Source organism: Lutra lutra, chromosome 10 (assembly GCF_902655055.1).
Source record: "Lutra lutra chromosome 10, mLutLut1.2, whole genome shotgun sequence".
Classification (NCBI taxonomy): domain Eukaryota; kingdom Metazoa; phylum Chordata; class Mammalia; order Carnivora; family Mustelidae; genus Lutra; species Lutra lutra.
Genome location: NC_062287.1, coordinates 97,990,576 through 98,006,375, shown reverse-complemented (window position 1 = coordinate 98,006,375; position 15,800 = coordinate 97,990,576). Strand labels below are relative to the sequence as shown.

General features: G+C 45.1%; 1 protein-coding gene across 50 annotated transcripts in view; it reads right to left on the bottom strand.

Moving 5' to 3' along the window:
* MADD (MAP kinase activating death domain) overlaps window positions 1-15,800 on the bottom strand; it is a 40,201-nt gene that overhangs the window by 5,260 nt on the left and 19,141 nt on the right. For 16 of the 50 annotated variants that reach the window (XM_047691827.1, XM_047691852.1, XM_047691833.1 and 13 more), the window contains 12 exons: window positions 14,831-14,922; window positions 14,187-14,258; window positions 13,656-13,814; window positions 10,479-10,587; window positions 10,134-10,196; window positions 9,782-9,902; window positions 9,574-9,679; window positions 6,646-6,756; window positions 4,901-5,008; window positions 670-834; window positions 368-440; window positions 128-234 (listed from right to left, as the gene is read on the bottom strand). In XM_047691827.1, the coding sequence (XP_047547783.1) occupies window positions 128-234; window positions 368-440; window positions 670-834; window positions 4,901-5,008; window positions 6,646-6,756; window positions 9,574-9,679; window positions 9,782-9,902; window positions 10,134-10,196; window positions 10,479-10,587; window positions 13,656-13,814; window positions 14,187-14,258; window positions 14,831-14,922 (1,286 nt within the window). Of the gene's footprint in view, window positions 1-127; window positions 235-367; window positions 441-669; window positions 835-4,900; window positions 5,009-6,645; window positions 6,757-9,573; window positions 9,680-9,781; window positions 9,903-10,133; window positions 10,197-10,478; window positions 10,588-13,655; window positions 13,815-14,174; window positions 14,259-14,830; window positions 14,923-15,800 lie in introns of all 50 variants that reach the window. The other 34 variants (XM_047691825.1, XM_047691849.1, XM_047691829.1 and 31 more) reach the window with 5 other exon arrangements.

Genomic DNA, 15,800 nt, shown 5'->3' with positions numbered 1-15,800 from the left:
TGCTCCCATCCTCCCACTAGCCCCGAAGGCCCAGAGGCTCACTGGGAAAGCACTGGGACCTGGACACTGAGCCTTTCTGTGGATGGAAGAACAGGGCCAGGCAGCCGCTGCTGCCCCTCCCACCTACCTGGCTGTGCATGAACTTGAGATTGATCCCTTCTAGGGTGACCTGCAGCAAGCCGCCCTCACCAGTCTTCATGTCCTGCACAGGGAACTCGCCACCCAGTTCAGGGCCTGCGGTGGGGGAGGAGGTCGTCAGCTAACTGGGGCGGGGACCCCGGGCCTAAGCTCCTGGTTAGGCCTCTGACCCTCAGGACGGACAGAACCAAGCAGAAGGCCCTTGCTCGGGGAGTCACTGTCTTCTCACCGGGTTTGATGCTCTGCTGTCGGGCCGCGGCTCTCTCCATGCTGTCCTTCACGCAGTAGTACAGTTCCCGACACTGCGGCACGGGGGACAGAACATCCCGTCATCCGGGCCTCCCAGGGTCCCCCTGCTCCACTCTCTACCGTCAGCCAGGGCCAGGCCACGGAGACAGCCTGCCGTGTCCCACATGACAGCCGGACATAAAGGGGGCTCTCAACATGGATCATCGAATTTTAACTTCCTTGAAAGAAACTCAACGCTTCGCCCTCAGCACCCACCCCCGCCCGGACGGAGCTCCTGGGTACCTTCTTGGTATAGAACTTGTTGAGCTGAGTCTCAGAGCCATTTCTGCGCCACAGGCACAGCACCTTAGTCTTGGGGCAGTAGGTCATGTTGATGAGCTTCTCATACCACCAGCGCTCGTACACCGTCCCAATGTTACTCCGCAGGACCACGCAGTCATCGCACACCTGCGGAGGCCAGAGGGAGCCTCAGCGGGCCTTGTCGCCTGGACTCTCTGTCAGTCCAGGCTGCACGGCCCTGTCTCCCGGGGGAAAAGGATAGGACGGCTGGTCCTGGAAGCAACCCCACGGTCAGCTTCTCGGCCTCCCGCTTACCGTCTTCCTTTGCGGGGACACAGATATTGACCTGCCAGATGTACTGTCCGCTAGAAAGGTTACTGAAACAAAAGGAATCATGGAGAGGAGCCTGTGGGCAGGGAAGGAGGCGCAATCGGTGCTTCAACTTCCACTTCAACCCACGTCTGTCACCTCTTCTATGCTCTCAACTTAAGAGGATCTCATGCCGCCACGTGCCACCCTTAGGAATGATCTCTGTGGACGCGCAAAGGCAGGAGACTATGGCAGGCTTAAGCAAGGAGGGAAAAAGGGAACCAATGATTTTCTAATACTGGTTTAGCTCTAGTTCTGCACAAATCTTTTAAATAATTAATCACGTAAGTGACGCACGGGCAATGCTTATTGCAAAAAATATAATATAGGGAGGTATAAATTAAAAGGCAAACTTCTCCTTCACATTCTCTTTTTAATATTCTAAGTCCTTTTTAATTAACTAATTAATTTATTTTGAGAGAGAGAGTGTGTATCCGTGCATGCAACTGAGCGTGAGTCAGGGCGGGGAGGGGCAGAGGGAAAGGGAGAGAATCTTAAACAAGCTCCACATCTGGCGTGGAGCCTGATGTGCAGCTCGATCTCATGACTCGAGCCAAAATCAAGAGTCAGACAGATGCTCGACTGACTGAGCCACCCAGGTGCCCCCTTCACATTCTCTTCTTATTCAACACTCTCCCTCTCAGAGCAGACTGCGTTAGGTTCCCTGCTTCCCGTTACTTAGCTGGGTCACCCTGGACGAGCTGGCCGCGTCTGCATTTCCTCATATGGAGATGAAATAAGTCAATATGCATAGAATTCTTTGGACAAAGCTGGGCACACAGGAAGTCCCTCTAATTAGATGCTATAACATTATAATTATAATATAAAGAAGGAACAATGATTATTACAACCCCATCGATGGTTCTCAGATCTTTCTCCACACGGGGACCCATTTTCCCGAGCTCCTGACCCCATCTGGGCAGCTCGCGGGCAGCACCTGGATCTTGTCACGCCCAAATCGGAAGTTCGGAAGTCAGCTTTAGTATTGGGCAGAGCCTCCTTCTGAGTTCGCTGTCGCTGTTCGCCCAGCGGGCCAAGCCAAAAATGAAGGAGTGACGTGAGACTCCTTTTTTCCTTCTCACTACACTGAGTTCTGTCCATTTCACCTCAAATACCCCTGGAACTGTCCCCCTCCCCGACTCCAGCTGGGAATTCATACTTCTTTTAAGTCTAAGCTCCAAGGTCATTTCCAAGGGGCCATCCACTACTCCTAGATCCTCTGCTATGTATTCCCACACTGCCTGCCCCCGTGCATCTTCTCCCATAACGCTCATCATACTTCATGACACTTCGTTTCCTTAGCTGACTTCCCCAATGGCTTGTCAATCCCATACGGGCAACAGAAACCATGTCTCGCTTACTCATTGTTACAACCACATACCCACAGTATCTTGGCCTATAGTATGTGCTCCATAATTTAAAGTGAATGAAAAAGGAATACGCAAAACTACTGGGTTTTAGTCTACTATGTAGAAGTTACAGAGGCTCTAAAAGCCTTATGAAGAATAAGGTCATATAATAGCTGAGTAGAAACTAGAAATCTAGTCCTAGTCTGATTCTAGTTTTCTCCAGGTGAAAAATGAAGACTACTACCCCCCTTTCCATAACCCTTTAAGAACACCATGTAAAGGAGAGGGGCAGGACAGGTACTAGGACATACAATTTCTAGGCTAGAGAGATGACAGTAACAATGTACCTGACTCATCTATGCTGCTGGTGGAGATATAAACTGGTATAGTCTTTGGGATTGTGTTTGGCAGAATCTATAAAAATTTTAAATCTGTATAAGCTTGATCCAGAAATTTCACATTAAGAATCTATAATATTAAGAAGTCTATAGAAATTCTCATGTGAGGGGCACCTGGGGGGCTCAGCTGGTTGAGCATCCGACTCTTGGTTTTGGCTCAGGTCATAATCCCAGGGTCCCGGGATGGAGCCCCGTGTCAGGCTCCCTGCTCAGTGGGAAGACTGCTTCTCCCTCTCCGACCCCCCTGCTTGTGTTCCCTCTATCACTGTGTCTCTCTGTCAAATAAATAAAATCTTTAAAAAAATAATAATAAAATAAAAGGAAAGGGTGAGAATCAGCTGCCACCTCCTTATGGTGCAGATATCCTGCTAGTCCTCGGCTCGAGGAGACACCTAACCAAATTCTAAAACTTCACAGTGACATGAACTCTTCTCAGCTACACCAACACGCATGTGTCTGCTTCTGGGCAAAACGCCTGCCCCATGCTTGATAAACCACTCATTCAGAAAGCTGTAGGTGTGAAAATCAAACTCAACTAAACCAAAAGGAAACAGAATACTTGTAAAATTATTTAATTTTACTACTTTATATAGGAGTTATACTTGGTTCCTTCATTCATTTTAGAATTTAAAATACCTGGTATTTAAGAATTAAAAATTAAAAATTAATTCTAGAATTAGAAATAAAGAAACCATAGCCAGTTTCCTTTACAATCTTGGAATAAGGAAGGGTTTTTCTACCTATGACTCAAAATCCGAAGCTATTAAAAGAAAAAAAGACTAATTCAACTACATAAAAGTAAAAAGATTCTGCCAAGGGCTGGAGGGAGGGTTAAAAAAAAAAGTAAAACAATTCTGCATGGCAAAAACCCATAGGCAGACTCAAAGGACTGATGAGGAACTTCACAGGGAACAGGTCAGGCGGCCCATATCTACACCCATGATCGCGAAGAGAGGTGAGCAAATGGGGCAACAGGCAATATACACACTACCCATGAAGTATTCTTGCCAAAATACTGAATCTGAAACTCATCCAACCCCTAGATTGAACTACTAGTGTTTATAAAAAATACCAGTGATGAAGAAGCGTATTAACAACAAAGAGATGCAACCAGCAAAAAGTCTAGAACGTGAGGTACTCCGTGTGGCACATTTCTTCAATGAAAGAAATGGCAGAGTGGGAGGGGAACTGTTATATGTTAAGAGCTACTTCAGAGTCCTATCAGCCAAAGCCATCTATGCATTTTTCCCTTTGGTGCGGTGACAGCCTCTGCGAGCTCTTCCAGCGCCTGTGCATGTGTGGAGGGAAGCAGGCTCGGCCTCACGCACAGCAGGACGGTGAGCGACAGCACGGACGTGAAGAAAACCAAGGGCATGTATGTATTGACCGGTGACTCAACTATGGTACAACCACACCATGGAACACGACACAGCAGTAAAAAGAATGAGAGCCACAGGGAATACAGCGGATGATATCATTGTGACGTATGGTGACAGATGGGGACCACACTTATCATGGTGAGCACTACACAATGTACAGAATAGCCAAATCACTATGCTGTACACTTGAAACTAATTCAACATTGTACGTCAACTCTTCTTCAATCAAAAGAAAAAAAAAAAAGAACTCTCTTTTTGTACTGACATCGAGATCTTCAGGATATGCTCAATGAGAAAAGCAAGGTACCGATCAGTGGATATGATATGCTACCTTTCTGTGAGAAAAAAGAAAAGGAACTTAACTTTATATTTTTTGTGTGTTTGTATAAAATACCACTGAAAGATAAAAAGGAAACCACAGAAGTGGTTACCTACAGAAGGAAGTGGTGAAGGGGAGGGGAAATTGAGAGGAAAGGGATAGGAAAGAGAGCGAGACTTCTAATGCCTACCGTTTCAAGTTGTCCTGACTTACGGACAATGTGACTACATCATCTATTCAACACATATGTAAAAGAAATGATGGTGAATTATCCATTATATTACTTGCATAAGAGCCTGACGATGTAATGATAAGTGGATCATGAAGATGAATGAGATTAAGTGGGAGAAATATTCCGGTATCCGGTCTAGGAGTTCCCTGTGACTCTCAAATGTTCCTGTGAGACATATGAACATTTACCTCCATGAAGAAGATATCTCCATTTGTGTCTGTCCCTGCATGTACCACAAATGTCTGCTTCTTCATGTGCCGGCTGCCACTGGACCGGATAGCGAGATCACGTCCATTCTGAGGAAAGAGAGATCTGTTAAGGACATCGGTAAATCTCTCTCACAGAGCTCTCTGGGCCAAGAATTCCGCCCCCATCCCCCACTCCAGCAAGTAAATTCCTATCAGCTTACTTAGCACAGTGCCATCTACTGGCCACAGGCCACGAGCGATGCGTTCTCAAACTTTTTGGCCTTGGGACTCCCATACCTCTTAAATATTATTCATGACTCTGGAGAGCTTAGGTTTCTGTGAGTTATATTTATAGATATTTACCATATTAGAAATTAAAACTGAAAAAAGTAAATATTAATTTTGAAGTCATTAAGAATTCTAATAATACACCCATTACATGGTAATATAAGTAATTTTTTAAAATAACATATTTCCCAAAACAAGCAAAAAAAAAAATGAGAAGACTGGCACTCCTCCACATTTTTGCACATGTTTGTTTTTTAAAAATATCTGGATTCTCATTTCTGCTTCTGCATTCAGTCCACTGTGTTATGTTGGTTTGGTTGAGGTATGTAAAGAAAATCTGGTCTCACAGACATATATTTGGAAAAGGGAGGAGTGTTTTAATAGCTTTTCTGGATAAATATGATTATTTTTCTTTGGTAATTATAACAAAACTTGAGAAGTAACAGTTTGTCATTGTTGCAATATGAAATCTGAAAACCCATCAATGAACATTTTGTACTTTGTGGCATGAAATCCTTTTGTCTACCTTGCATTTTGATGGTATCTTTACTCACACTTGAATTTGTAACACCACACGATGGCCTTTCAGAACTATGGGTTTAAGGAGTAATGTAGCTCTTCTAAATATTGACACATTTCATTAGAGAGTATCAAAAAATCACACTGATTAATATCATCAATCTTGTCACAAAAGCCTTTAAATATCAGGAAGCTTCAAGCTTACAAGTCTGCCAAATAAATACCCAACTCCGAACAACCAAAGTTAGTCAATCCTCCTAGTGAAAATTATGTCCCATGAACGAAGCTGGCAGTTCACCTTGCAACTCAAACTGTTACGATCACTTTTTCTTGAAACAATCATATTTTGCTCTGCAGCACAATACTTCCTGTTTATTTCTCATTTGGTCACATAAAATATTAAAAAGATGTATCATCAATGATCAGATTGGTAAAATTAATGATTTGAATGCTTTCATCGAGAACATTCATAAGTGCAACTATTTTTCTTTCTCTTTTTTAAACTGAGAGTGCCCCCTCCCCTCCAATGGCTCCCAGCACGGCTTAGTGCCACTGCCTTCACTGTGTGAAGGTTACCAGCAGTTTTAGCCATCACTGCTTTTGTACCATCAGTGCAAATGTCAACCCAGGGCAAAAAGGCAAAGATTTTAGTACTATTATGAAAATAGTTTTCGGCTCATGGATCCTTAGGAGTCCACAGACCACATGCAGAAATGGCTGCAGCAAGATGGTTCAGTACAGAGAATCCTGTCACAGAACAGAGGGACTAACGCCTCATCTAGACTCAAAGCCCTATTTTCAAAACTGGGGATCTTAAAAATATAGACGCCAACAAATGACCCGTGGGGAAGCCTCTGCATTAGGTGACAAGGCCCCAGCCTGGAAGGTGACAAGTGCCAATGGGAGGGGAGCCTAGGGGACGGCCCAGGCATGCTTACCAGGTTCGCCAGCTGATCAAGCACTTCGTTGATTTGCTGGCTGTACACAAGCCCAATATGTGACTTTCCCATTAGGCGCCTCACCTTCTTCCGGATGTCATTTTTATTTACCTGCGAAGCCGAATGGGATCTTAATGAGGGCTCTGCTCTCCTTGCAACTGACATAGACATGTCATGACACAGACATAGACATGACACAGAGGGGAATGTACGAGCAAATTCCCTACCATGTGAGACAATTCTGAGTCTACATCACTGAATATGAGAGAAAACATTCAACTGTTCTGCCAACAGGCTGGGAAGGAAAACCCTGGCTGTCCCAGGGTGGCTGCTATAGATAAGTAGCTTTTAGAGCAGGTCTGGTTCAAATGGACTGGGGTTCAAGGAGACACTTCCTCCCTATCCCCAACTGTAACACTGAGCCCTGACAGGGCCGTAAGAACCCCTGGGACTCCTTGGAGTACAGTTCAGAAACGAGACTTTAGAGGAGCAACATTCTGGCTCGGCTGTAGCAGAGACATGTTCCCGGGGTTCAGGATCACCACCCTTTCCCAACCAGAGTTCACCGGGACCCCTGGAGTTCACCAGAGAAGAGAGATGAAACAAACTAAGTCAGCCTGTCAGGTGTTTTCTGTGTCGGATCAACTAAACCCTGCATGTTTAGAGAGGCTGGGAGAAACAGAAGAAACCCAGGGACTCACTCTCAAAACAACTCTCTTCTACCCATCAACCCCAAACTTATGCTTCCCTTTCAAAGCAGGACTCTTCTATTTGGTAACATAGTTCTTCCACAGCTATAACAAGTACAACCGAGTCAACCCAGAACTTGCCATTAATTTTTAACGAATAGCTCTTTTTACACCTATGGAAAAATCTGGATGATAAAGGGCTAGTGCTGAAAAATGGAATTCTGACTATCCTAAGATTTTAGAAACTATTTTTTAAATTCATTGTATTCTGTACGGAGTTCTACTGGCATCCTAAAACTACTTAGCAAAGGAAGCCCATTTAAAATTCAAAATAGGGGGTGCCTGGGTGGCTCAGTCGGTTAAGCGTCTGCCTTCAGCTTAGGTCATGATCCCAGGGTCCTGGGATTGAGCCCCATGTCAGGCTCCCTGCTCGGTGGGGAGTCTCCTTCTCCCTCTGCCCCTGCTCATGCCCTCTCCCTCTGCTCACATAAATAAATAAAATCTTTAAAAATAAATAAAAAATGAAAATAAAACTCAAAATAAACAGGGTGCTTGGCTGGCTCACTTGGTAGAGTGTACAACTCTCTTTTTAAAAAGAGTTATTTATTTATTTATTTTAAAGATGTATTCATTTATTTTTGAGAAGGAGCACACAAGCATGTGTGAGTGGGGCCGGGGTGGGGGAAGGTGGGCAGAGGGAGAGAGAAAGGGACAGAAGCAGACTTCCACTGAGTGGGGAGCGCGATGTGGGACTCGATCCCATGACCCTGAGGATCACGACCTGAGCCAAAACCAAGAGTCAGACGCTCAACTGACAGTGCCACCCAGGTGTCCCTGTTTGAGAGAGAGAGAAAGAGGTGGTGAGGGGGAGAGGGAGAGGGAGAAAGTCCCACGCAGACTCCAAGCTGAGTGCAGAATCAGACACAGGGCACGATCCCACAACCCCACAATCACCTGAGCTGAAACCAAGAGTTGGATGCTCAACTGACCGTGAGACCCAGACCTCCCAAGTGTTCCACTCTTAATCTTGGGCCTGTGAGTCCCAGTCCCATGCTAGGCACAGAGATTACTTAAAAATTTATTATTTATTTTTTATTTATTTTTAAAAAATATTTTATTTATTTATTTGAGAGAGAGAAAGAGCTAGAGAGAGCACAAGCAAGGTGAGGGGCAGAGGGAGAAGCAGCCCCCTTGCTGAGCAGGGAGCCCAAAGTGAGGCTCGATCCTAGGACTCCAGGATCATGACCTGAGCTGAAGGCAGACACTTAACTGACTGAGCCACCCAGGAGCGTTCCAAAAAATCTTTTTAAATAAGAAAATAAGGGGCGCCTGGGTGGCTCAGTTGGTTAAAGTCTCTGCCTTCGGCTCAGGTCATGATCCCAGGGTCCTCCGATCGAGCCCCGCATCGGGCTCTCTGCTCAGTGGGGAGCCTGCTTCCCCCTCTCTCTGTCTCTCTACCTGCTTGTGATCTCTCTCTCTCTCTGTCAAATAAATAAATAAAATATTTTAAAAATAAATATATAAATAAAAAAATAAAATTCAAAATGAACAAACGGAATGGAATCACCAATCATCTTTACAACATTCCTCAGTACAACAGCCTGGCAGCTTTAGACAAACAGTATGTGTGAGCTGTAGCGACCTCACATTTTCTTTTTCTTTGCTTTCCTTTTTTTTTTCTTTTTAAGATTTTATTTATTGGGGCTCCTGGGTGTCTCAGTGGGTTAAAACCTCTGCCTTCAGGTCAGGTCATGATCCCAGGGTCCTGGGATCGAGCCCCACATCAGGCTCTCTGCTCGGCAGGGAGCCTGCTTCCTCCTCTCTCTCTCTCTGCCAGTCTCTCTGCCTACTTGTGATCTACCTGTCCAAAAAAAAAAAAAAAAAATCTTAAAAAAAAAGTTTAAAAAAATTTTTATTTATTTATGACAGAGAGAGATAGCGAGAGAGGGAACACAAGTAGGGGAGCTGGAGAGGGAGGAGCAGGCTTCCAGCTGAGCAGGGAGCCTGATGTGCGGCTCAATCCCAGGACTCTGGGATCATGACCTGAGCCGAAAGCAGATGCTTAACGGCTTAACGACTGAGCAACCCAGGCTCCCCGAGACCTCACACTTTCAATCAGGAAGAGAGACCTAGTAAGATGCTCTGACAGCTTCCCAACTGCCCCAGAATTTAGGTCATAGGAACAGGGCTTGTCCTTCCAGCATCAGCAGTAGCTGGGCACAAGCAAAGTCGACATTACCTTCATCAGTAGCATGTAGGAGATGAGGTTGTGCAAAAGCGTGGCCAGCAATCGATCTTCATCATCCTCTAGGCGCTTCCGGTCATGTTCTCCCAGGGACAGGTACCTGAGCAGGAGACCAGAGAAGTCAGCTCTTAGGCAGGAGACCACAGAACTAACTTGGAAGAGGCTGAATTTGCATTTTTCAAGCATTCACTAAGTCTCATACCTGTCAATCATTTCCTGGGGACCCTGGTCCATACCCATTCCTTCTCTCTCCAACATCACAGCATCTAAGAACGCGTCTTCCCAGAACTGCATTTGGTCCCATAAAGTAGAACGTTCTTTGCCTGTGTGGAACAGAATCTTTCTAGGGGCTTATTTAACATATAAAGAATACAGCTGCCAAACCAAAGGAAAGAGTAAGCTCTAGAAAAAAGGGACAAATTCTAGGACAAAGCAAATGTAAGCCTCTCCACCCAAGAACTAACATTCCTGCCACCAGCCCCAGCTCCTCCAAGTGAGGCCCAGCCCCTCCCAAGGAGGAGGGATGAACACAGCACACAAAGAAAGGTGGTTACTTATAGAAAAGGTCTCCATAGCCGCATCCTCTAACTGGTCCCACATCGATCCTTTGTCCCTTCCTGCCAATTTGTGAGCAGGAAGAACCATGGTTGCAAGAAAGGAAAGACAGACAGACAGAAAGACAGAGGCTGTTGATTAAAACCAAAATCTAGTCTCTTCCAATGTTCACCTACTGCCTTTTCCAGACCCAATAAGTCACCTTCTGCAGATATAAACACACCCTCAAACATCAGCACTGAGATCAGCCCAGAGCTAAGCAGCTACATGTTCAGCGCTACCCTCTTCCCCAGCTGAGTCCAGCTTCCTTCCAGTGCAAGAGGCCTTCCCAGTCTGTGTCTCACCTAGGAGTCCCTCGTAGAGATAGACTCGCTGGCTTACATCCTCAGACGAGCGAACTGGGCTGCCCACCAGCTTCTCCTGGACACTTGGCTTCAAGCTGTGGGCTTTCCCCTACAAAGAGGTGACAGGTTAGCTGCCCAAGGTACCAATGGTCAGGGCAACGTAAGCCACATAGCGCATTAAGAGGCCCACACACCCATTAACCTCTGCTAACAACATGCACTCAAGCAGTCCTGCTTGTGCTCGATGCTCGCCTCAAGGACTGGACCAGATGTCAATCTGATAATGCTATTTTCTGCTATTGCCTCCTACAACATGCAATCACATTTACATTTTCCTTGTCTTTACCCTAGAGTCTCTGTAAGACTCTTTGATCTTTTTAAATGAATAAATAAGAAGTGAATCCTCTGTAGCAGCATGATGCAACAGAAGAGGACACTGGTTTTGAAGACAGACTGACCAAGATTCAGATCCCTGTCTCTTACTAGCTGTGTGACCTGACGCGTAAAACTTAGCTTCTCTGAGTCTTGTTTTCCTCACCTGTAAAAGGAAGGGTATAATATATCTACCTTGTATGACCATTACGGGAATTAAATTAGAAAATACATATAAATGCCTGGTACACGGCTGGATGGGATAATGTTAATTTCCTCTTTCCTACCATCTCTTAGAAATATCTGCCCCTTAGAAAAATCACTAACTTTACCTGCCATTTCTGCAATATTAGACTCTCTATTCATTCAAAAAAGATTTCAAATGGGTAAGAGGCAAACTTCATGCCCATTTCATAATTCATGCAACAGCATAAGCAGAGAAGCGACTGATCAAAGGTTATGAGGCAACACCTAATTAGTGTGCTACACGCCAGTCTCTGAGTTCATAGCCCAATTCTTTGTTCAATGGATCATACTGACTTAATATAACTTATTTCTTGCTAAAACAGCCTTCTTTTTTTGAGCCAAGAAATTTAGATAATTGCCCTTGGCAACTCAACTGTACAGAAACAGCCCTTGCCCACCGGCAAAGAACAAGCATGAATTTGTCCCAGGATGGTGCCAGGAAAGGCCACACACAGCTGAATGGCTTCTTGCAAGACCTCTATCCCATAATGTCTATCTTAACATCCAGAATGGAGGCACACTAGAAGGATTTAAAATACTCTCATTAAAACTTCTATTTAGACTCAAGGAGAGTTAAGGTCCATTAATTCAAATGGCTCTGATGACTCTCAGTCCCATTTTCTACCTTTGCTCAGGGATGTCATTTGCCCTATTAGAAACACATACTCAGAAAGCCCTGAGGGTGGGAATGATCACTGGTGTTAAATACTTCATTTCATTTAAATTTCATCCTCCCTTCTCCCCACACACCAAAGATAAGGACCTTTAAGCTCCTATAAGGAATACCATTCTAAGGGCTCCTGAGTGGCTCAGTAGGTTAAGTGTCTGCCTTCAGTTCAGGTCATGATCCCAGGGTCCTGGGATCAAACCTTGCATGGGGCTCCTTGCTCAGAGGAGAGTCTGCTTTTCCCTACCCCTGCTCACGATCTTTCACTCAAATAAAAATTTTTAAATAAATTATTATTATTTTAAAGATTTTATTTATTTGACAGAGATCACAAGTAGGCAGAGAGGCAGGCAGAGAGAGAGGGGGAAGCAGGCTCTCTGCTGAGCAGAGAGCCCAATGTGGGGCTCAATCCCAGGACCCTGAGATCATGACCTAAGCTGAAGGCAGAGGCCTAACCCACTGAGCCACCCAGGAGCCCCTAAAAAAATTAACAAAAAAGGATATTCATTTTCAACTCTAATAAGGTGACAAGTGTATCAGAGTGCTTAATGCTGCCTCAAGAGCCTTGCATACACCAAAATGCAGTGCGTCTAAAGGCAAGGACTAAACAGAATTACTTTAATTCCAACTGATCACTGCCTTTTGGTAGGATGTAGGGCAAGTTCTTTTTTTGCTAAGGCTTTGTTCCCCTCACCTGTCAGAAGAGATGAGTACAGCAACATGCTGAACTCCAAACTTCTTGAGAGTGAGAATGTCTTATTCACCCTCTTTCTTTACAGAATACAGCACTTAGTGAATCACTTAATAAATATTTATTAATGAATGAAAATATCAAATAACTGTTAGAAATATGAGAAAATAAAATGTTATTTTATTTATTTTTTAAAAGATTTTATTTATTTATTTGTCAGAAAGAGAGAGAGCACAGGTAGGCAGAGTGGCAGGCAGAGGTGGAGGGAGAAGCAGGCTCCCCGCTGAGCAAGGAGCCTGATGCAGGACTCAATCCCAGGACTTTGGGATCATGACATGAGTTGAAGGCAGCCACTTAACTGACTGAGCTACCTAGGCATCCCTAAAATGCTATTTTATTTTATTTTTTTATTTTTTAAGATTTTATTTATTTGACAGAGATCACAAGTAGGCAGAGAGGCAGGTAGAGAGAGAGGAGGAAGCAGGCTCTCCGCGGAGCAGAGAGCCCGATGTGGGGCTCGATCCCAGGACCCCGGGATCATGACCTGAGCCGAAGGCAGAGGCTTAACACACTGAGCCACCCAGGTGCCCCTAAAATGCTATTTTAAAGAGCTATATAAAAAGGGGCACCTGGGTGGCTTAGTCAGTTAAGCATCAGCCTTCAGCTCAGGTCATGATCCCAGGGTCCTGGGATTGAGCCTTGCATTGGGCTCCCTACTCAGTAGGGAGCCTGCTTTTCCCTCTCTCCCTGCTTGTCCTCTCCCTCTCTGTCAAATAAATGTCTTAAAAAAAAAAAAAAGTGCTATATAAATAGAGTAGTGACCAGAATAAAACCACACTTTTGGCAGAATGACACAAAATGAGAGCGGTCATTGCCCTGACATTGCCATGAAGACATCTACCACCTTGTCTAACTGTAAATATGGGAATAATTGCTACATAGGATTTGAAGCCCTAATGTGTCTGAGAGGGGAACCCAACTCATCAGTGATCCAGGAAAGGGTCCTTAAAGCCCCAGATTGTGGAGTAAAATAACTCTGAAAAAAGCCTTAAGAAACATTTTCTTTGAAGCCAAATACATGGGGATAATCCATTCTTTACTTCCTCTTTTCCTTCTAATTGTCCCTAATGTTTCATTCTTTTCTAACCCACTCCCCTCCCGTGAAAGAAATGACCTCCTTTTGTTAGTAAACAAAACTTACAAAGATGGTGCTGGTAGCAGAGTTGGTCTCAATTTCACTATCAGACAAGGTGCCCCGAGAGCTGGCCAAGTGGGCACTGCCCTCACCGCCTGGCCCATCGCCTGCGTTGCTGCTCAGGTCACTGTCTGCTCCAAGGGTCTCTCCAGAGCTATTACTCACCTGGAAAGGAAAGAAAGGTAATAAGGGATATTCCCCAGCAAAGGACTCCCAGAAATGCACAGCTGTCAGAGCTCTCTACTGCCATCAAAAACAAAACAAAACAAAACCAAAAACAAACAAAGCACTGCACTTCAAAGGTGTGTCAGAGAGCCTCTGCTAGTACCTTCTTTACAAGATGAGAAGCCCTGGGTGAAATCTCAGGGTCTGATCCCGCGCACACAGACCTATGCAGGGTGAGCATCTCCACCGTGAGAACCAAGCTGACATGAGACTAAGAGCCTCCAAAGGAGAAATCAGCCTCCTTTCCCAAAGGGGGACTCACACCCCACCCACCACGATGCCAGTGTGGTGTTCCCCTACCACGGTGCTAACTTCAGAGTCCTGACTTGAGCTTCGGATCATAACGGCTGGACTCACACCAATGACAGAGTCTGGATCAGTCCTCTGAAACGACACGGGGACTCGGACACATTAGAGGAGGTGTCCCACCCACTCTGTTTTCCTAAGAAATAATGTACCGTCTTCCTTCTCCTCAACCCCAACCTACTATCGTCATCCCTAAACAGGTCATGAGACGTTTATCTTTTTCCTCAATATAAAATACAAATGACTTGCATTGATGAAAAATAATAAACACTAAAGAAATACATGCTCGCTATAGAAAATACATGAAAATACATGAAAGAATGTGGAAACAGAAATAAGCCATAAACCTACCACTAACATGAATCACTGGTAAGGTTTTAGTATACTTCCTTTCAGTCGTCTCTACAAACATTCTAAAAATAAAATGGGAATCATACTGCACATAGCCTTGTAAAACATTTTCCCATGTCACTAGATTTTTGAAAACACAGTCTTTAGTAGATACTAACGTAGGATTACATACGTATACTACACTTATTTCATCATTCTCCCATCACTGGGCATGCATGTTGTATTTTTTTTTTTTTAAATTGAAGTATTCTGAGATAGCAAATTTAATGCTCACAATTCCCAACAAGGTTGTCACAAACCTGGGAACCAGATGTCAGGCTCACGCCACTGTCCGCGCTGATCTGGGACTTTTTCTCCTCGGTCTCAAAGATGGGTTTGATGACTTCGGGCCCTGGGTAGGGGAAAACCTCTGTCACTCCACACACAAAGGCAAGGGGCAGGCTGGTGAAGGGAGTGGGACAGCACACAGCCAGGTCACACACCTCAGCATGTCCCAGTCACCTTTCCAGGGACTGCCCCCACATCAGGCCCCACTGGAAGAAGTCCCCAGATGCCTTAAGAACCAAGTAGGACAAATGAAACCTGGCCTCAAGGGATTCTGCAGCCATCTCCACAACCTGAGAAAATTCTCAGCAAATCATTCTAAAACAGAAAGCTCCCCAAATAAATGTCTAAACCACATTCCCCCATACTCAAGAGTCGGAGCTTCACTGGCATGTGAAACCAATTAAGGGTCCCCAGGCCACTCAGTGCTTCCCCAACAAATGTGTCTAAAGGAGCTAGAAAAGGACAGGCCCAGCGAGATACAGAAACACCAGCTGTTTCCATGGATACTGACTACCCCAACCCTACATGTCTCTACGTTTGAGATAAAAACCACCCTCATTTTTTCCCCACCCACCCACAGTGGTATGGCAGAAGGACAGAATGACAGAAAGCAAGAAAGCGTGCCTAGGCAAGCCGCCAGAGAGAGCTGGGAAGCTACAGACTCAACATGGAGGGACAGCAACCATCTCTGCCAACTGCGCCCACAGGCCTTCTCACGGGTGAGGGGGTACCAGCCAATGAGGGGCACTGGAATAGGCAAACATTCTCCCCACCGACTCCGGAGCAATAGCGAACCATGTTCTAAGGGACTTTATGCAGTAGATGCCCTGATTACAGCCTGATTGCTATGAGGATGGGGGGAAGAAGCAGCCTACGAGTCACGTACCTGTGAGTCCCATACCACCTACCTGCTTTCATTCCAAATACCTCCCAAGAGCAAAT